At 39.6% G+C, this 22,991-nt stretch overlaps 1 protein-coding gene across 2 annotated transcripts in view; it reads left to right on the forward strand.

Moving 5' to 3' along the window:
• The window catches only part of LOC142412359 (glypican-5-like), a 410,584-nt gene that overhangs the window by 245,441 nt on the left and 142,152 nt on the right, over nucleotides 1-22,991 (forward strand). For both annotated transcript variants that reach the window (XM_075507444.1, XM_075507445.1), the window contains one exon: nucleotides 5,819-5,939. In XM_075507444.1, the coding sequence (XP_075363559.1) occupies nucleotides 5,819-5,939 (121 nt within the window). The remainder of the gene's footprint in view (nucleotides 1-5,818; nucleotides 5,940-22,991) is intronic.

Below are 22,991 nucleotides of genomic sequence, written 5' to 3' on the forward strand. Positions count from 1 at the left end.
GCGGTCAGTGACTGACTTTCAAACATATGGGCCTAAAAGGACGTAATTTTAATTCATTGTAGTTATTATTTGCATTGTGCTATCTACTTCTGGGTGGTTTTACAGGCAACGTATATCTCTAGGATTGTTTTGTGTTTAAGAAGTTCTGCTAAGGATGGAAAAAGCAGAGCTGGATGTGAAATGATCGTTGTAAAGTCTAGCTTTGTCTCAACGGTTTTATGATTTTGTTGGTTATAAAATTAGTGGCTTGCTTTCTTTAGACTTCTCTGGCTTTAGCAGGCCACTGGACAGCTGTTGATTTTTAGAAGGCTGAGAAAACTTTTTATTTTTTTTAATTTTACATGGTCCAATCTCCAGTTTTTTAATGTGTTTTTCTGTTGGGGGGAGAGGGGTTATTTTTCTTACAGAATAGTTTATATTTTTGTACAGAAAATAGCCACATTTTTGTAATGCCAAAGAAATGAATGGTTAAATGGGACTTTTAGAACCAGTAGAGTCTCAGTTACAAAGAGTTTGAGGTTGCCAGTATGTCTCAGAAAGGTGTTGCTGTTTCAGCCCCTGTTGATCATAGTGGAATTATTCAACCAGTATCAACAAAAAAGATGAAAAAAATCCATGGCAGATTACAAAAAATATTTCCGGTTCAAAATTGTTGCCTTGGTGATGTGTAGTGTGTAATTATATTTTTTTAAAATGTGGTTAACAAATTAGAAATGTCTCAGAAAATATATCTTTAATTTTGTAGCCAGTGCATTTATTCTTATTTTATGTATATGGCAATTCTCAAGGTTGTTTGACAAATTATTTCATCAAAAGCAATTTCTGTCCCATGGAGATGTTTATGGCAGTTCATGGATTCCTCTGAACTGAATGTGAGGCTCAAATTTTCAGATTTGCCTTGTGATGTTAGATGCCCCGTTTCTCCTACAATTAGATAAGAATTTTGGTGCTTCTTATGCAGCTGTGTTGGGCCAAATACTCAAGTGGTGAAAAGAGAACTAAAATGGAGAGCATTGCATTCAAATGAAGGTCAGGTTCCGAGTAGCCTGAATTTCCAGTACAGATGATTCTGAAATGCTCAGTGCATGTTACAAAGCATATGAGGTGCGTGTAGCGTCTTGCTCTGTAATCCCTCTGGTGAGTACGCGTGCTGGAGCTGACTTCACTCAGGAAGAGCACAGGCCATTAGCCACCGCATCAAAGCACTGGGGCGCTTAGTGGCTGCTGGTGGCACAACTCAGGGTAATAGCACCCAGAGGAATATGGATTAATGGAAATAGTCTCCCAGCTGGAGCTTGATCAATAATACTTGGAAAAGCTGCCTAGAAGGGCTTTATCAGACACTTGTATCCTGACTGGTATGGTCTCCTGCAGAGAGGACGGAAAGGAAGTGGTGTGAAAACAGCACCCTGTTTCTTAGGCTTTTGTGGCTGAATATCACTGCTAGTTAGATCTATCCCTAATGCAGGTCCTGCAGTCATTTGCCTGGAATTTGAAGTTATTTCTATTTTATATGTTGTTTTTAAGGTATTGAACTATCTAAAATGGCATGTTTGTCTTTGAGGGAATCCTATACCTTGGTTCCTTTTGTATTAGGAGTTAAAAAGAACACATTTCGGAAAAGCGTCTGGCTTTATTTTAAATTAAGTGTTTAGACTCAACTATCTTAATTTATCTATATTTACATAGAAAATAAAAACGTGTGCCTTCAGTTGAAATGCAATCCCATGTGTAAAGAGCATTTCGCTTTTTACCTCTTTTTAAATGTGCGATGAGCTGTGTTAACTAAGATCTAAAATAATGGATACTGTTCTTCTGCAATACTGTAAAGCTGGGGTTTTGTTTTTGTTTTGTTGGAGGTTTTTTATAATTTGTTTTTGTTTTATATTTTTTAAAGTATCATAGCTTTGCCCAGACGATCAGTGAAATAACATTGGCATGAGGCTTGAGGTCTGGATGAAAATTCTGCCTGCACACACTGCTCCTTGGGCTCCAATGTTAACAGTTACTTTCAGGATTGCTCCAGTGACAATATTTTAATACAACTTTCCTGGCCGTTCCTGCTGACATTTCTGGGTTTAGTATGAATAAAGTACTAGAGCTGTAACCAGAGTTAACAATTCTGTACTACAATATTTCAGTTAAATTGCGGGTTATTAAATAAAGCAAGCCAATTTCTGATCTTACTTAATGTACATTTCCAGTAATTCAGGATCTGATGTCAACAAAAAAAATGTTTTAGATAGTGCAAAGAAGTGAAGTAATCAGATTATCTTTCAGGAAATGTATAGTGTTTATTTCAAAGTATTTTAGCATGATACAGAGCTAGTAGAAGGATTCGCAGTTTGCAGGGTAGTAGTTTGAGTCAGATGGACATAATGTCTTTTTCTAGTACAGTCTTTGGTTCTTGGCTGTGATGGACTGGAGGAATTTCTGCCTTCTCGCTGGCTGTGCAATTCTCCTTCAGTTCTCTGCCCTGTCTCTCTCTCCTCAAGAGGTGTAGCCCACCTTCTCTGAACTCACCATTTTTTAGTTCATCTGAGTCTTTCTGGGCTTGGGTTTGTTATAGAAGTGATCTCTCAGTAAGAACACACAGGACAAGCAGAGCTTATGGGTTATTATGGGGAAACCCAAGAGTTGGGTTTGTTGTGCTCTGCAAGTCTTTTGCCTCTCTTTACATCAGCTTTTTACACCGTTCATTTGGCAGATCACATCTATTTCAGCACTGCCAAAGGTCTGTAGTTGGTTTTCTGGGCATTGTCAGTCATGCAGGTCATGTTCCAGACCATAGCTGGGCCAACTTTTATATGCTGGAGCCTCACATAAGCAGTTAGATATAGCTGTTAGTGACTGCCATACTGAAGCTATGCTAGACCAAGGAGATAAGGAAATGATGCAGGATTCACACAATTAATGCATGCTTTCTCTGACATCTGAAATTTAGGTAATCCACATCATTAATCTAATTACAAGCAATTTGGGCAACAGAAATATCTGTGCGTAGTTTATTAATATCTCTAGAGCTTTAAAGAGTGAGTCCTTAAGCGTGCATGGAACTTTAAAGGTATGAGTATCCCCTTTGTCTTGGTAGACTGTGAACCCATTCATACCAAATGGTCCTATTTCCCTGATAACGATGTATGTAAAAGAGGGTATGTGTTTAACAACAGCAATATATATGAGTTGACTGAGATTGACTTTCCACATTTTGGGTCCCTTAGAGGACTCTGGCGTTAATGCTGCTGCTGCTGCTGATATCCCTGAATTGGTCATGTTTATCCAAACTCCATGCAGTGCTGTAGGTTTGTAATACCACTTAGAGGCATTTAATGGAGGCTTGCGATTCACAGGGAAAAAAAACCAATATCATTTGCCAAAAAAAACCCAACCCAACCAACCCAGAGGGGAAGCAATTTTGTGTTCTTTACCCTGGATTATAATGACATAAGCCTCTAGAGAAATTCTGATAGCTATAACCAGGGGTTGAATGGAGAGCAGTTAAGAGCAATGAAAAAGAAAACCCTTGCTTTTTGCTGCTGTTGATGAGTTTCTGAGCAGACAAAGCAATGCACACAGAGAATCACTGAACAGACTGGTGGAACTGACCCATTAAATTACATTTCTCCTGTATTGCAACTAGATGATCTCAAAAAGCTGTGTCAAGTGTCCCTGTACATCTACAGTGGGTAACTGTGTGTTTTCACATGGTGCACAATGATGAGCATTCAGCAAATAGTATGATTTGTAAATAAAGGTAGAGCTAAAGGCAGGTAAGGTGCAGCAGTGTTCGTATATTGTCCAAATGAATTGATGTGGATTGATTGATATGACCAATCCACATTGAATTGATATGATCTATACCACTCTTGACTTCAAAATAATACTTTAGCTGGGTTCTTCCTGGGGACATCGGCCCAGCTGTCTGAGTCTGATTGTAAGATCAGAACCTGACCATCATTTTGTACACACCATTGCATCATGAAAGTTTATACTTCCAGATTAGTTTATACGTGTATGAGTTACACATCGAGAAAAAGTAGAACATTACCTTTAAAAGGCTCAGTGAACAAAAAAATACAAACTCACTGAAAAAGATTTTCCTTAATGTTTGTCCTCTAAATACTATCTGGCTACTAGTGAAAAATATGATTTTTCTCACTTCTTTGTTCTAAACCATTTGCTTTTCTTTTTTCCTGAGAAGTGAAATTTATTGAGTTTACTGAAAAGGTGGACCATTCTCAGTTCTTTCTCTGCTTAAGCCACACATTTTACAGCAGTATAATACAGTATGCTTTGCCAGCAGTTTGCATAAAATTTATTGTTCATCCTAAATGAAATTAAGGTAGAACAAATATATTTGTAGAGCTAGGTCTCCCCCCCCACAACATTCTATTGTCTTTCTACAATAGAATTTGGGAACTTTTTTTCTACTTTGAGCTGCTGTCCTCAGCTTCAGCACAAATTGGTTTACAGTGAAGAATTCACTGATAGAAGAACATCTGGGATATCGAAGTATGTAGGTATGATCAAAGTGAAAGATGTAGCAGGATGTTTCTCTTGACATATCAGTCCAAAGGAGCACAGCTGATTACTACCTGACTTATAAAGATGCCAACATGATATCTGAATGAGATCCTCACAGGCATGTGTGTAAGTCTAAGAGAGTTTGGTTTGGGAACAGTCTCTTGTCCAGTTCATAACTGGTCATGCAAACATCCATGATCCACTTTGTCGCAAATGAGTGCTGAACTAATGAGTGGTTACATACAACCCTCAAAAGCATGACTCGCTAAAAAGGTTGCTCTCTGTCTCTCTGGGATTTGCGGTGTATTGCAGATGGGTTGAACTTAAATCGTGCATGAACAGATGAACGCTGGAGCCAATATGCAGTAGTTTGAATACTTCCAGGAAGCACTGGATTCAGCATACATGTGCTGATGACTTCACCTCCTCAACTGTGGTAAAGACATGTTCAGAAGTAGAGGCCAAATGTGAACAACCTTGGAATTTTCCCTGTGAGAGTACATGGGTGGAGCCCCAAGCCAATTAGGTTTTGAGAATACACTGTGGTGTATTCCAGAAAAGGCTGGCAGTAACTGTTCAGTCAAAGGTCGGTGAGAGAAGATTGCTGATAAGAGACAGGTCATTGCAGTGTGAGAACAGCTGCTATTCCTCAAATAAAGCAAGACTTGGTTAGAGAGAATTCCTGTACGTGGACCCGGGCTAGTGAGTTCGTAATGCAGATAAGGTGTGGTGAGGAGCCCTGGTACAACAGTAGGTGCTGCTATACAGTGTCTCTAAACACTTTGGTGGTAAACTGCTAGTCTAGCAAGAGAAGTCCAATCTCACGCTTTGATTGAGAATCTTTTCAAAATCAGACTGCCATTTCATTGGATTTTACTTCAATCTCATGATGTTTAGTTTCTGTATTAAATTCCCTGGGTTTCTGTAATTATGAAATTCTGTAATTATGATTTTTTGGAAGCTATCAGCTTTGACTGCTGCATGGAAGAACATGGGAATGTCAGTTATAAAGGTTCAAATATCAAAATATGAATGAAAGGAACCTCCATGTGGTTTATGAAATTGTTGTCGGTTCATGACTTGAGTACTTTGAACTGATGAATGATACTGCAAGAAACTGTGATTTTTATTCTGGTTTGGCGTATTTAAAAACATAAATATTTATTACAAATTTCTACTCCTATTTACAAAATATTTGCTTTTCATAAGTCCCCTTTAATATGACTTTTTATTCCAATGGATGTGGTTCCAGTCACTGATGTTTTCTTTTTTTTTTTTTTTTTCTCTTTTTCAGTTACACCAGCAGAGTTGTTTCCAATGGACTGAAGGCACAAATTAATAATCCAGAACTGAAAGTCAGAGGATTGGACCCACTCATCAGTAATTTAATTGATAAACTTCAGCATTTTAATCAAGTAAGTGATTTTTAGAGATAAAAGCATTTTATCACTGGGTTTGATAGCAGAGCTGAAGCTAACATTACTAGGTGGTACTGCTTCTCAAGTTAAAATTCCCAGGATCATAGGCCTGAAATAGCCATGGAAGTGGGCCTGGTACTAGAGGCAACTGAAGATTCTGTTGTGCCAGCTCGTTTATGAGCTTTAATGATGCAAAACTATTTCCCTGCAAGTTGCTCTAATTCCTGGCTGTTGCTCCATAGCTGCTGATTAACTGTCCTACAGTCCACCGTCCCAGGAACATGGAGGAACTCCTGAGCCCCACGGTTCACATGAAGTTTGTGACTAGAGTCAGGCTGTGTGAGTGCCTTTAGGAGTCCTGTGATAATCTTGTGGTAGAGGAATATCTCCTTGTTTGTGCAGCTTCCTGTTTTTCAGTGGTGTAGATATAAACAGATCAAAAGACAAAATGGGTCTATAAGGGTGTGACAACTGAACTGCATGGAATGCTGAAGCTAGGACAGAACGTGCTCCAGGATGAATTAACCTTGCACCTTTGAAAACATTTCCTTGACAGGCCTTATTCTCAAGCCCCTCAGCCCGAAAGGAAAGATAACCTACCAATGAGTTTGTCAGAGGCATGATTAAACTGTGTCTGCCTCTATCATCTATTTGGGTTCCCTCAGATGCACTTGCAGTCCTGGTGCATCTGCCGTCTTTCAAAGCTGAATGCGTGATTCTCTGATATTACTGCTTCAGCACACCTCTTTGTGAGCTCTTCAAGTAGTGCCAGTCCAAATGAGCTGGAGCTAACAGATTTAACAGAGATTGATTTTCATTTAAAGTAGGCATGTTTTCTTGTCAGCTAGGAAGAATGCTTACAACAGTGTGTTTGGAGTCAGATGTGTTTGCACATTAGTCTACTCTTAATCTTTCACCATTAGAGTGATAGAGTATGGGGATATAAATAGTTAGTAGAAAACTGCTGTAAGATTAAAGTCCACCTTTGTGGGTGGGTTGTGCAGGAAAAAAAATAACCTGCACAGGTAAAATGGGAGGAGGAATTGCTTAGTCAGGATGTGGGAGGTTATTAAGACTGTGGCTATGACTGGGAGTCATGGTTTGATCTCTTATTTGCTCCTGCACAACCCTCCTTTACCTCTCATCAACCACCAGTGGTAAATCCATAATCTAACCAGTAATTAGTGTTTTTGTTAAATCTTGCTTGGCTCTAATGTTCTTCTGCTGTTCTGTAGGCTGCAGTTTAGGGACTCTTTGTATCACACTGTTTGATTTAACTTGCCATGGGGGATTACAACAACCAGTCTGATGCAGTACTTAATATTACAGTGAAATAGACATTATGTGGTCAGATTGATGAAAAGGATAATTCATTATTTATCTGCTTTTGCATGTTATAAAGTAGAGTGTTAATTTACTTTATAAATATTAGATATATCCATCTGTGTAATAGTCTTCTATAAACACTGACAGTAGGAAATAGTTAGAAATAGATTAAATTAAAAGTAGCTGTGTATTGGAAATTCTATTTCTTTGTCTGCTGTAGAAAAATAAAAATCTGAATAGTCTCATAATGAGCTGCATACCAATTTTCTTAAGTTATGTATGTTTAAAAAACAGCTTCAAAGAACACTTTTTAGTCAGAAGAATAAAATCCAGTTCCTGGCTCTTTCTGTAAGTTGGAAGTGTTGCTTTCTGTTACTTCTGATTCTGTTATAGGAGAATATCATCCTTAAGTAAATGTAACTCCCATCAGATTGAGGTGCTTAGCAATAATGGATTCCAAGGGTGAAGGATTAAACAGAATACTGATTATTGCCCTAAGATGGTTCGTTCTTAAGTACTTGGAATAGTATAAATTCCTTTGATCATAATTTTAGTAAGATTTCTTCAGAGATCAAAGCTTCAAAGAAGTTGCTAAATATCTAAGGCTTTCACATACAACATCAAACATGTGTAGCTGTTTTCTGCTTCTTGAATTTTCATTTCAGTTGTGATATTAATATACAAATAAAAACTGACACTGAAAAGCCGATTAAATCAAGAGTTTAAAGTGTCATCAATAGTGTGTGTAGGCTGGATAGAGGAAGAGTTATACAGAATCCCATTACCCATTTTACAGGCAAATTGATTTTTTTCATTAAATTATTCTCTTTTTTTGGAGGCAATATGTAAGGTGGAATTTAAACAGTGATAAAATAAGGTGTTATCTTTGTATCTTCTTAAGTGTTTGACATTTGCAACACCATTTTAAGCAATAGTTGCATACTGCATATACAGAAGCAATCCTAGAGAGGCAGGAAGCCTGGAGAGCAGAGAACAAAGCAATGCACAGAATGTGCATCATAGGTGATTTGGTGTGCCTAGGCCCCAATAATCTTCTACCACTTAAGTAGTATTGCTAAACTACGCAGAAGAAAGCATGTTCTTGAATAAGAGAAAGATGTGCTGAGATTTAAAAGAAATAACATTTCTGTCTTAACCAAACAAGCTCCAGCCATGCTGCATCTATCCCTCAGAGAGCCCGGACCTGTTGGCTTTCTCTCTCTCTCTCATTCTGTTTTGCAAAGGTGCGTGTTTTTGAAAATCAGAATAATCTGCTGCTGGATCAATTTGCTGAGGTTGTGGAGTACTGTCAACTACAGCTATGTTCAACAGGATTCATTTTTCTAAAAGAAGTACCTTAGCTTTGCAATTCTTAACCATTTCTGGAGCAAATCTAATCACTGCTGTCTTCGATAGATCCTCTTCCACCTCCTGTCTTCCACTGCTGGAGCCCAGCTCTTCCTCATCACTCTGTGACTACTGCTGCAGCCTCCTTCCCCCATGCTAGCAGTCCCAGGCTGCGGACGCAGCAGTGCGGTGCAGCAGGGTCAGTGGGGCCTGAGGTAACGTGGGCCCCTGGTGACTAGGGTAGCAATGCAGCACAAGGCTGTGAGCAAGAGTGGCTTGTCACTGGCCATGCAGAAGTAGCAAACTATTCATTCATTTCAATCCAAAACTGACAGTCTTTGGTTTACAGCAGCCATTTCTTTGTTAGCTCCTTATTATGACTTATCCACAAATGTAAAGATTAATAACTTCATTGATCCTAAATCCCATGGACATGAACAAAACTCTTGTCAATGTATTACTGTTCTAGTTGGTGCATCCCAACTCCAGCACGTTACAAATAATCTGTATGCAAGTCATCTTCCATTTTTGCCTGTCGTTTAGGCTGAAATGACAGTTTGTTGGAGTTCCTCTTTTTTTTTTTCATCTGAGGCTTAAGTCCTCACCACATAGTTGTTGTTTTAGTAAAAAATGATTATGCAAATAGCAGGCTATTTCATAACCACTTTGCAAAGCCAAAAGTAAAGTGAAATTTAGAGAATATTAACAATTACTGTTATTTGCATCCCTGGCAGATAAGGTATTTGAAGGGTTTATTGTAGCTGCTGATTCACATATCAATAGAATAACTGAGTTACAATTTACAGTAACTTTTACTTTTAGTAATGCAAAACCAGATCATGTGAAGTCCCAGGTTGATTTTCAAGAACTAGCAGTTAGAAATTACATCTTTTCCTCCCCTTTTTTTGTGAATAGAGCAGATGTGAACTGCAACTGATAATAAACATAAAATCCCCCATTGCGCCTTTCTTGACTACTACTTCTTGCCACATAATCACACTTAAGTATGTTTTAATGTTTTTCTTCAGTATAATGCTTTTCACAGTTTAAACACAAGTGGTTCTGAGGCCAAGGTTAAAAATCCTAAAGGATCAGTAGCATTGAAAAGCAATGAGAATGTTAGGGAAAAGTGAAAAAGCTTTGACTATAACTTTACGAACAGGGTTACATGGGCACTCTCAAAGGGTTATAATATAATAAGTATTATACAAGTTTAACTTATTTGTCTTTTGTCAGCCTGAATCTAATCTTGACAGATTTTGAGAATCAGTGTGTTTTGCTGTTGTCAGTCAGAGATGAATGCTTAGGGCATGGCTGTAATTCAAGAAGACAGTGCAATATCCTAGCACTTAAAATGAGAGCAATGCCAAAGCAAATCTTGCTGAATCTGGACCCACATATTCTTCTATTTTTTCCCACCAAAGTCTCATGGATCTGCCAGCTGAACTAAGAAATGCGTGTAACTTGAATTTCTTTTAGATTTGTATACAAAGGATGCCGTCATAGCAAAGTTCAAAGCAACAGCACTGAGATGTTTCTTATCAATAATATGAGCTAGCCATAATTTAATTTCGAATGTGAATTTAATTGGGTTAGACAATAGAGAATAATACAATAAATCATTTAACTACTACTTAATTTAAAAGTGTATATATATTTTTTAGACATCTATAAAATTTATTACATTATAGACTTTTTATATTAGATTTAAGTGGAGACAAGTTGGTTTGATTTTCATCCAAACTTGTAGCTGACTTGGATTAAGACTCAAAATACTTTGTTCTTCGTTTCGTCCAATGAAAACATACAAAGAAAAGTAGTCATCTTAGAAAGACTGTTGCTGTATTACTTCTAGCACTTGGGATTTAAACAGCCCCAACTGGCTTAGAAGATTGCTTGCCCCCCACATACTCCCAAAACCTGCAGAGACTTGTTTCTCTTACAAAACGGAGCACGTTTCCCAGAACTGCCGTATGTCTTGATTTCCAAAACAGGTCTTCTTTTTTTCTGTCCAAAGCATTTGGAGACTTTGGACATTTCTTCAGGATTTCAGGTGCTCTATATCCCTTTTGGAAGCGTGAAACGAGACATCTGGAAATCTCAGAGATAGTAATTCTATCTTTGGTGGCTAACCAAGCAGACTATCTGTAATATGAGGCATTGAATTCAATGCAGATGCACAGATTAATAGAAGAAGGCACTGAAGAGATTGGGCCCCGGTTCTAGCTGAGTAGTGTGTCCAGTGTACTGACAATCTGTGCACATGTGGTACGCCTTCGAGGCTTTCAGGATTCACTTCGAGGCTTTCAGGCATGCAGACTCTATTATACAGGTACTTCTATGATGGTAATCCCGCACAGAAATATAGGAGGTCAAAGGCTGTGTTCTCTGCATTGATACTGCCAAGGGCACACCATCATAGCCTGTTGAGGATGCCACCCAACTCACCCCAAGACTGATTTTATCTTTTGCAAGTAACGTAGGATCCACATCACCAATCAACTGGTGAAAAGCAGTCCATAACACAACAGAGACTGTTGATTCTTCAGTGCAGGTTTTGAATGGTCTGGGTCATAGAAGTCTTAAAGATTAATCTTGCCTCAGCTTGTCTGCAGTTCAGGTCCAAGAGACATTTTCATCAAAGCAAACACTTCTACAGTTGTGTTGGTCCTTTTTGAATTCACATCACTCTAAAGGCAATAACAGCCCTTGCCACGTTTGTCTTCAAATGTAAACAGTGGTGATAATTGAATTAATACAATCGTTATTGGCTGATTAATAAAAAGCAGCAAGAAATGCATATACTTCAGGAAAACAAAGATAGATTAATGAAACCTGAAACAATTATATTTAAAGTCTTACAATGCCAGGAAAGAGCAAATGGACTGTTTGTTTATTTTTTTATTTCCTGCTCTGCTGTATAAAAATTGTTCACCCCTATCTTCAAATAAACTATCATCTCAGATTACTTCATCAGTTATACAGAGTTTGTTTCTCATCCTATTTTTTTCAAAATGTTTGTTCTTATTAGATTCATGGGCTGTTTTTATTCTCCCCTGCTAAGAATCAGACATCTTTTGCTTCCAGATATAGATGCTGAATGCTCAGCTCTGAGTTATGATCTTTTTCATAATCCATATGCAATGAAACAACTCATCCCAGTGCTTGAAACAATCCAGCTTACTCAAAGACTGACTATAATCTTTCTCTGTGAGGTCTTCTGTAGGGTTTTCTGTTTCTTAGGAGATATACATATACACATATGTAACATAGACTGTATAAAAATTTTGAAAACATCAGATTTCATCGTATCTGTGATTAAAGCAAGAAAAGATATGAAAAAAAGATAGAAAAGATAGAAAAGAAATGCTGCCAGCCTGGGAAAAATAAACAAAAATCCAGTAGCAATTTAGCTCTCTTTTGTTTCATTAAAGAACCTGACAGATTTCTGTCATATATAGTTCTTAGCAAGTCACCTTGGGGTCTGAAGCTTTTTGCTTTTGTAACATATTTTCACATTGACTTGTCAATCAAACTTGAGAAAATGCATCTGCTGTCTATGGGGGGACTCTTTTGTTACCGAGAAAAATCAAAATCAACGAAGAGCCCTCTTTGCAGAGCAGTGTATCACACGGTAGTACATCAGGATATGGTAGTATATAGCAGACTACACAGTAATGGGGATGCTTCACTAGGAAATGGTTCTTGCAATAAAGGCTGTAGTTCTCAGGCAATTAAACAGGATGTAGTTGCTGATTGCTTAGGAGCATTTATCTGTCAGGGCTTCCATTAGCAGGAGTAAAATTCACAAGAATATATTCAAATAGTGGGCTGGGACATCTGAAGTCTGTCAAAATCCTATTCTGGTCTTAGGTTTCTGCAAACTGCTGTTGCTTTGAGACCAGTAATTTGTGCCCCTTCCTCATTTCTGACTTACACATCCCGGGTGAGGCTGCTAGGGGAGCATCCACGGGGAGGGGGCATGCAGGGGAAGGAGCAGGGACAGGCTTAGGGCCGCAGATGACTCAGCTGGGCTCCCACTGGAAAATACAGAGATGTGGCCATGAAGGAAGAAAAACTCACTCAGATTCCCTTTGTCTACCTTGAGGGGCAGATAGAAAAGCAGACCAGCCGATAATAATTCAGTCATTACGCTATTCATCTGGAGATATGGGATCTCCTCGTTCAAGGCCTGGCAGCCCCAGTCACTGGGCTGTGTGCAGTGGTTTTCTTCTCTCATACGCCCTTAGGTTTTAAAAAGAAAAGGAGCTTGGAAGCTCTAACCTTGGTTCTGCTGTGGCATTAAAACTCCTGTCAAAAGCAGAAGTTTGTCCATGAATCACAACAGGAGAGCTCTTTCTAGTCCAGTCCCACGGAAAAAACATCAGTGGAACATTGTTTTATGGAGAGCATGTGTTAACATTGTAATTTATTGCTAATTGAGGTATATATCATCCCTGGCTGAAATCAGCGTACTTTTGCTGGCCTGAGGTCTGCAGGTTGTTTGTTTGGTTTTGTTAAACATAGTGAGTTGAGATACAGTTAAATAATTATAATTAGAATAGAGAAATTACTTTTTAGTATTAAAAACAGCATCAAGATTTCAATAGAAACAGAAATCATGTGAAATACTGGCTCAACTAAACCAAAATGTAGCATTTTAAAATAAAACAAATCTGAACCTCAACGTAAATCCAGCATATCTTATTATATGCTAGCAAATATATAATGCTAAAATACCCGTTTATTATTCATGTGTTGTGTCTCAGAGTATGCTGTGCTATTTGTCTTGCAAGCATTTTCAGAAATTATTTGCCCAGATGGGCCATTGTATGTGTTTTGTTTTGCTCATTGTGGGAAATTAGTCTTAATAAATCAAAATCACATATTGAGTCACAGTAGTGACTTGAGCCAAGTGGGGGAGAGGGAGGGGAGAGCTACTGTTTGAATCTATAACTGAGCCAAAACATTTCATATATAGAAAAACACAGTTTGAAAAGAAGAGTCTTATTTAAAAAAATACAGAGTCTGTCCTTTGGCTTGAGTGCCCAGTTCTAGTTGCAGCTGATTGCGAAACCCGAGCTGATACTCCTTTTCACAGATGAGCTGAAAAGTGTTTTGGATCCTCTGGTATAACGGCTGCAAGTGAGGAGACGGTCAAGCCTTGGAGGGATCTGCTTTGGCCTGACCAGTGGAAAGTGGTACGGGAGCACGAGGCTGGGCACGGGAATATGAGGGCTGGCGTGGGCACCCTCGGTCAGGCAGGAAAGCAAGGCAGGGGCAGGAGCATGAGGCATCTAGGGGCATCTAGGAAGAGCTGGCCAGCCCTGGGGTTTGGGATTGCTGCCCAGGAGGTGGAGGCAGCAAAAGGGAAACTTTTCCACCGTTAATGGAAATACTGTGGTTTCTTGCCACCCCAAGAGAAATGCATCACTCTAACAACTGTTGTCTTTGTGGTATAAGGTGCTAACCAAAATGCATACTGTTTTTACTGTTCAACAACTGTTAACAGTTGTTATTGTTCTTGACCAGAAATGCCCTTTGTGGGCGCTGGCAGAGGGGAGGAAGCATGGATCTGACTGTTACATTAGCCTATTTGTTTTGATGTTAATTGATTTTTTTAAAGATAGAAAGTCAGCAATTATCATTGAATTAATGAAGGTTGTCATACTGAAATTATAAATTCTCTTTTATCTAAATACTTATTCTATTAGCCCATCATCTTTTTCTGATCACTCTAATAATCGTAAGTCATATACATTGCTTTAAGTTATTATCAAGAGAAGTGTGATTATGGTATTTACTTTTGATCTCATTCCTGAGGTATGATAACGTGCTTATTTTTGGAGGTGGTAAGCTTGCATAATAGGAAAGAAAAGCAGGGATTTATGTGCTGATCATTGTTTTCTTTAGGGTAGAGGAAAGGTCTTCAAATGATTGATCATTGGCCAAAAGCAAGAACAGGGTCATTTTCCTCTCTTTCTGTTCCACTACTAAAGGGAGGAAACAGGTAGAAAAAGCAGTGTAAGAGAATAAAACCAAAGACTACCTAAAGCCCAGACTTCATCTGTAAAGCTCAAGTGGATCCATACTGCTGGTGACAAGTGGATCCATGCTACTAAAGTATACTGCCACTTCCCAGTTAAAGCAAACAACTTGTTTCCAGCAATAGTTTGGGTTGCATTGTAGCACAAGTTGATGAATCAGACCTGGACTGGCGAAGCCCCAGATCAGGTGTCCCTCTGAGAGGTTTCTCTAAGTAGGTGCCTGATATGGCTGCCCGCTGTGGCTGCCCAATGCCACTCCCAGAGGCTTCCTGCACACCCCAGAAGCATGGGAGCCAAGTCATCGCTAACACCTGTAGCCCTCATATTTAGGCTGCTTAACTGGTTCCTCCATGGCTGCTTAATGCGAGATGGTTCATACTTGTCTGTCCAGGCAAGCAGCCTTCTAATATGTCTCCTCACTGTATCTGCAATGTGTAGAGAGGCAAAAACCTCTGAATCAGTTTGGTGCCATTTGTATTCATGTGATCAGTCACGTACTTGTTGGAGGACAAAATAAAGAAGAGCTGATGATGGGTGTGAGGTGAGGTTAGGGAAACTTCCTGGTGTCACTGTCTAGTCTCCAAAGGAGAAAGTAGGGCTACGAGCAAGCATCAGAGGAATACTTGATCTGCACTCCTATCAGTGTTCGTTCCCTTACACTTTGGAATTTAGAAAGCAAGCCTGAATATTGGAGAGAGACTGTGGCAGGAATAGCCTTTCTCTTCTATTTAGGGAGACATTCACAAGTAATTACTAAAATAGGAAAGACTAAAGGAAACAATCCTGTTGTTTGAGGCAGAACTGCTACTGTGAAATAGCATTATTTGTCAATTTAAAGAAATTCAGTCTTACAATAGGCCTATTTTGCTTCTGACCCTGTCTTACGCTTCTTTGGTGTTGTACATAATACTTGTAAAAGTTCAAGTATATTACACACCTACCTGATCACACACACATCCCAGAGCCATTCTGAGAGTAGTTCACCAAACCCAGAAGAGATCCTAGGATATCAGACTTGCATTTTCCTCATTTATCATGAGCTCTTCTGCCAAACTGGAATCAAAAAAGCAAGATGTATGTGGGTGCATCAACCTAATTAGTAAAATCACACAAATGCCAGTTTGGCGCTATCATTGTTGCTACCGCTCTCTTATCAAAAGCATGATGCAGTTCTTGAATGGCCACAGACCTCCTTGACCTTGTTTTCAGTGTGTTCCCCAAAACATCGGGCATCTCAGCGTTCTGGGTGCTAAGCATAATGGCTGGCTGGGCTGTACTAGCACAGCGCAGAAGGCGCCTTCCTGCTCTCTGCCCCATGAGCAGGCCTAGGAGGCTTCTTCCATCCTGACACTGAGGCATCTCTCCCTTCTTTCAGCTTTCAAGTATAGCTATTCTCACTTCTCCATTAATAGCATTAATTCTGTGTGGCTATGTCCTGTCTTCTCCATTACAAAAGCTTGATACCATACATTCACATCTCTTGTCAGAATTCCCACGATAAACTTCCCATCAGATACAAAAGGCTGAGTGTTACCTGTCTGTTTGCTAATGCTGACTGCAAGAGAACCGTCTGGTAGGGAGATAAATCACTTTTATTTGTAACTGTTTGTTTCTTAATTTTTATCTTCTTGCTTTTGTGTCAAGACTTGGAGATTTGCAAAGAACGTAAGTTCAGCTAATACCAAAAAGTTTAGTGGGAATTTTACAAATCCTACTGCGCTCTAATTTTCACCGTCTGTTACTTTTATGAGCATTGGCTAGTCTTTAGCTTTCTTACTTTTTTTACTGGCCTCTTACCCATATTGAAATGTTTTGTTTCTGAAAATCAGCCTAGTTTAAGTCCATTTTAAAATAATTAAGTTAGGTGTATTATTTAAAGGCACTATAAAAGCTCTTCAGCTGAGTATATCAGCTGATTTCATTGTACTCCAGACAGTCTATGCAGTTTGTCCCTAACTCAATTAAGTCCTGTGCAGGTATGAGGCCAGCATGTAGGCTTAAGAGGAAAGCATAGCAAGGAATGGAAAGTAATTTATTTGGTCATAGGAGACTATGGAATAGTTTCCTATAAATATTGTTCTATCTGGATTATTAGGTAAAAATCAGACAGTTATATCAATAACAGGTTAAATGCACCAGCACTCAGTATGGAAACAAACTCCACACCAAAGCCATAGAAGATGGCCTGTGTGTCAGGGAACCACGTAGGGACTTCATCTTTAAGGAAGGTTAAAACTCACTTTCAAATAGAAATGTGCTGATGTTCTGTCACTTGATCTCTGCATTCTGTCCCAAACAGGAGCAGAAGTTGCTTACGGATATGAAGCATCTGAGAGGAAATAGCCATGGCCCAGGCCTGAGCTTTGGGCAGTGCTTAGAGCAGGCAGCTGCAGTGCCTTGCAGATGAGGGCTTAGTGCTTGTGGGAACTCTCTTTAAGTGGCTCTAGGAGGACTGTTTCTCACAGCTGCAAGACACCAGGATCAGCTGAGATCTGAGCTTCCCAAGAAGCTGGGGACCCTTGCCACTCACAAAGGAAAAGTGTGGTTTCCTGAAGTAGCAGGTTTTCCTGGCCCTGCAGAGCTTGAGGAGCTCAGAAGCCCTGTCTGCCCAAATGGTGGGTGGTCTCCTTACAAAGTGACTGTTCAGGAACCCCAGCTGCAACAGGGACTGGGCAGTAGTCTGGTATCAGCTCAGCACAGACTGAGACCCAAGGCTTTCTGTTAGTGTTCAGTTGCCGTCTGGAGAGTTGGTGTATTTGTCTGAGATACAATATTAACCAGACTCTCCCCACTGTGCCTTTCCAGGTTGATACCTTGAGAGGTGACACTTTATCACTGCGATACCCAATGGATTCCCTCACCCAGGAGGTGAAACACTGGTAAAAATAACGACAGGGAGATACTGTGCATCTGTGTCTTAAATGCAAACTCAGACACAGTTGCGTTGAGTGACCTTCCTCGGCCTTCTTTAAAAGTCTAGGTCCAAGCCAACGTTGTATGCACTGGCTTACATGGTGCTTAAATGACAAAATGCAGAGAGCCCCACAGAGCACTTATGTTAAGGGCTGTCATAGGTAACAGTCAATGGAAAGTAAGGATTTTTTTCAAAACGCATTAGCAATAAGACTATTTTTTAGAGGCATATATTTTAATTCTGATTCTTCTATCATCTTCTACCAGCATTTACCAGAGTATAGAAGTTACCAGAGAGCAATAGATAATTTGAGGTTGGAAGGGACAATCTGGAGATAATCTGGCTCAATCTTCTGTTGAAATCAGAGCCTTAGATTAGGTTATCCAGGGCCCTGTAAAAACAAATCTTGCATAATTCCAGCGAGGGAGATTCCATCTCTCCTCTGGTGCTCCTCTGCTTTGTGTTTGTTTGCTTGCTTATATCTATGAAAATAAGTACACTAGTCTTAAATGCCTCACTTCTTCCTGTTTATAATGTTCTCAAGGTCTAGCTTGAATTCATAGACAATAGTTCTTGGGCACAGAATAGGCACTTTATACCTTTATACACTGAAATATGTTCCAGTGTATAAAGCAAGAGCAGTTATATAATAACTTGATAGCGGGATACCTGGAAGTTCCTGTTTCCTATAGGAAAGCATCCAAAGGAAATAACAACCAAAGTAAACAGCATGTCTCCGTATCTTGCACAAAGCAGATTCCTGTGCGAGTCCAGCCTGCCTGGATTACCACCAGTGAGGCTGACGTAAATGGAGAGTACTGGTTAGGCAGCAGACTGCTCGTTTACAGAGTGCAGAATTTGCATACACTTACTGGCTGGAAGAAAATTTACTACTGTGCACATGATGCTGAGAAAAGCCTCGGGTATTACAGTTGGGAACCATTTGCTCATTACTGTTCTTTTGAATAGCAATGAGGTGTGTGTAAGAGTCTGTATGCCATGGCTCCTATGCATTTGCAAATGTAGCTGAGCAGAGATGGGACTTTTTCTACCTTTAACTGTGATTTCATGGCTGAAAATGCCTCTTAGAGATTTGAGCTCTGTAGACCTGAAAACATCCAGGCCTTCAGTTTCTATACCCCTAAACACCTCAGGCTTTGGCTAGCTGAAGTGTCTTGCATTGCAAATATGATTTATTTACTATGCACTGTTTAGTGACACCTACAATCTATCCTGCTTCCTGGGACTGTATGCATTTTAAATAAGATAATACATTTATTTCACTTGCCTTTTTCATGCATCTGAAATGAGCCTGTGCCTCAGTGCAGTTACATGGGAGTGGGTCTGTTTGGGGCTGAGTATTCCCAGTCCCAGATGTCATGGATGAACTTGTCATTATGCAGAACAGTCACCCAGGAGACCACCGGTTCCCTCCAGAAATGGGTAGCCTTGGTATTGCCTTAACACTAATAGCAAAGTGAAAAATGAGAAGCAGTGAATAAGACAGTGCCACTTCACATGTAGAAATTATGCACTTTCATCACTGTTTTCTCCAGCTCACTTTTGAGCTGTGCAATGACACCAGTCTTTACCCTGGAGAAAAGTCATCCCATGGAGAGTCTGTTATCACATAAATCTCGTGCAAGTGCTTCCCCTCACCCCAAAGATTTGAGAGTTGCCAGTACTTAGCAAGCATGAGCCGCTCACAAACAACTGCAGAAGGTACCTGCCTTGTTGTAAGATGGAAACTGGGTTCTCTGCCTCTTACAGCAACTGGGAGTTCGCAAAAGACTTAATATAGAAACAATGGTGAGTATTCACAAAGGGTAACGTTGGTCTAGTAAAGCAAACAAGACCCAGCATGTATAACCATGCTCAAGCCCAGAAGCAGTATTTACGTGTGTCCCTAACTTTAAAGGCGTAAATAATTCCATTGGTTATTCACACTGTGTATAATTATAATCATATGCATGTTTGAGTGAAGGCCGTGCTCAAAAATAAGAGAGATACAGGGCCTGGTGTAGGCCTTCTGAGGTTAAACCCTTTGCATAGTTGTCGGAAAATAAGATTTCTTCTTCGAGCGGGTAAGTCAAAATCTCGATACCGAGGCTTTTACTCCGGAACACTCTTCTCCATTGATAAAAAAGGGAATCTAGGGAGGATCTACTGGCAAGACTAGCATTAACCTTTACCAGTCCACTATTGTTTATCCCCTCAATTTGCTCCTTACCAGAAGCCTTCATTCAGTATGGCGTTTGAACACACAGGTCACTCGGCTGTTGTATGTAGATGCACGTGAAGAGGTGTGTGCCTTTTTGATGCTTTAGTGCCGAGTGTGCTCCTGCACAGGTGTTATGCATTCCAGGCTCATGGCAGCGTGCATACCACAGCACACAGTCCCCAAAAGAGACAGGGGTAACAGGATTGAATTGTTTTGAAGCAACCACAATGTGTCCTCAGTCTTACACAGTTCAGTCACATCTGAAGATGAATTTATGTGGGCCTCTACATGCTTTTAAAGTGTGTAACTGAAAAAAAGAAACTGATGTACACATTCTGTTGTTTCCAACATTTGGAAAAGAAGGTTTCTAGCTCTAATTTATTAATAATTCTGGTATGGAAGATATTTCTTCTTTGTGACAAGGACTTTTGCACGGTTACGAAAGTATGTCTAATAACTAATTCAAATGGATTCAAGTGATAGTCAAATCTGAACACAGTTTTTAATAGTCAGAAGCAAATAACTAGAACATAGCCTACTGATAGGAAGCATGTAGTGTTTTGAATGCTGCCATATGTCCCGATATGTATCAGCCTTGCAAACAGAATCAAAAAGTGCTCAACGTCGTTTCAGGGCTCTGCCTCTTGTTTGCTCCTTTCAGTGTCTATAACAGGAGCCTCTCACAGCAGAGTTTTTCAAAATGACATGTTCATGGGAGTGAACTGGCAGACAAACAATGTAATTATTGGATAATATAATGAAATATGACTTGTGCTTCACTGCAGTAAAATGATGCTGAACCATATTTGATGTGGCATTTGAAATAAGAGAATCTAATAATATAAAATGGATTTCAGGAGGATAAATGGAAAGCTTGAGATTTGTCTTTCTTAGGCCGTATAATTAGGGCTGGATGAAGTCATAAAGAGAGAGGAGAGGGCCATGGGCCGCGGCGAGCTGCAGGCGCTTTGAACCCCTTGATAAAGCTGACCGTTTGTGCCAGTCACTCGAATAAAAGTGTAGTATTAAAGAGCTTTGTTGCATGAAGTTCTAGTCTCAAGGGTAATTTTGAGTCATGCAGCATGATACAGAAGTTTTAACTCAGGTGTGCAAAATGAATCACTTCAAGTATTAAAGTTCAATTTTGGACTTCATTTAGAGTGTTTATGAACCATATGAAGCAATATTATACTTTCTTATTATAAAGATTATTTCAGTTATTGGTTAATATACTTTTTTAGATTTTTTTTTCATCTAGCTTTGCTAATCACTTCCAAGTACTTGGTAGACTAAAAATTGCACACCAGTTCCCAGACAAATAAAATAACATTTGAGTTGGTAATATGATACCTTAACTAATAATCCAAACAAAATATAATAAATTGCTACTTAATTCTGAGACAGTCAAACAAAACTAAATGTATTGGATTTATTTTGAAAACCTGAATAATTACTTTTTGAAATAAGATGTTTCTGTTTAGCTCCTGAGTGTAATGGTAAAAGCCAGAAAGTCATGAGTGCACATTCAGGAAATGGGATTAGCTGGTAATAAGGCATCTCAATTCAGCAGCAAAGGAAAAACACTTTACAATTTCAAAAGTAACAAAAGTAATAAAAGAGGAATACTAAACAGTACAAAGCAAAAATTATGACATGTAAAAGTCAAGAAAAAAACCTAAAGGTGTGATGTAAAACCTGTGGCTGGTAGGGCCAAAGACAGAACTGTCTTATCTTGTATGCTAAGGTATACTATTAGATAGTATAAATAATTAATAACGAGGCAAAAAGTATCCTTGTGCAACATATAATTCTAGTAAATGTTACAAAATTTTTGGCTTTATTCTTTGAGGAAGCCAAAGCTGTCCTGTCTGTCTGCCTATCAGCCTGCTCCTCCAACAATATTTTAAAGTGATTAAGTTCAACCACATTTCCATAGCTGTTTTTATCTCTGCAGGAAGTTTCTCTCCTTGCCGATTACTCCTGTTTTAGAAGTTTTTGGACTACACAGACATGTTAGCACATATGGAAGTTTGATTCCTGAGGAAAGATTCTTGGAAGAAGCACCCGAGAATGGTGCACTGAGCGCATAACAGGGGCAAAGGATGCAGGGCATTGTGGTGTTCTTAGGAATTGCCTGTATGCAGAGTTTTAGCTGTAACTCTGCTGTTGCACTGTTTTGATTAAGCCAGCACAGTGTTTTGTGTGTGGATGCTTTTTTTTATCAGTTCAGGCAGGGGAAAACTTGAATGACTGTAATCTGGGTTTAGCTAAAATAGTTCAATATGTACTGTCAAACTGGAGTTAAGCTAGTGAGCAGGAGTTAAACTGTGTGCAATTGCTGTGGATTCTGCTGTTAGGCTTGTAGCAATTTCAGAGAGATCGTATAATCAAAATGCATTCTGGCTGGTATACAGAGAGAAAAAGAACAAGATCATTTTGCTGGAGCCTCAAATCCAAGGAAATTCTGGTCTGTAGAGAATACTCGAGTTTGAGTCCTAGGGAAGATTTTAGCCACCTTTTTCTATGGGGAATTGGGAAGTGGACTGAAAAGCAGCAAGTCTGGTCGGGTCTCCATTAATATTATTGTCTGGGTCCCAGAGAATGTCCCCAGCATGATCTAGCTGTGGAGGTAAAAATTACTGTGGACAGATTGTAGAGGATGAGAGAAGGCACCAGAATATTCAGTCTGCTTTTTAGCTCTCTCCTACTCTCATTTTTTCCTCCTATCCCTTCCTTCTTCCCAATCCCTGCTGTAAATGAAACATTTAATTTTGCCGGTGGTAACTGGGTGACAGGAGCAGGGCAGAGCACAAGCCCCGCATGTGTGAAGCAGGCCATATGCTTGTGTGGGTGTGGGCGAGCATGTGGACATGCTTCTCCATCGAAGATTCAAGTGGGATGAAAGTGCAGTTTGTGGAGGATGCAGTTTGGGGGTGTGGTACTTCAATGCAAACCCCGGAATTCAGGTCAGTCTCAGCATCACCCCCAAAGCTGTTTCTCAGCATCCCTCTGTTCCTGTTGTATCAACCATTCACAGTGGTTGATAATACACGTTTAGGCGAGCTGAAACCTTAGGGTCTGACAGAGGGAAGAGCAGGAAATGGGAGATTTAGCAAATTCACACTTAGTCCCTGGCTTCTGCCTTGGATGCAGACTAAACCCTTGACAATCACAGCTACAAGTACATGACAGTT

This window comes from Mycteria americana, chromosome 7, assembly GCF_035582795.1.
Source record: "Mycteria americana isolate JAX WOST 10 ecotype Jacksonville Zoo and Gardens chromosome 7, USCA_MyAme_1.0, whole genome shotgun sequence".
Taxonomy (NCBI): Eukaryota; Metazoa; Chordata; class Aves; order Ciconiiformes; family Ciconiidae; genus Mycteria; species Mycteria americana.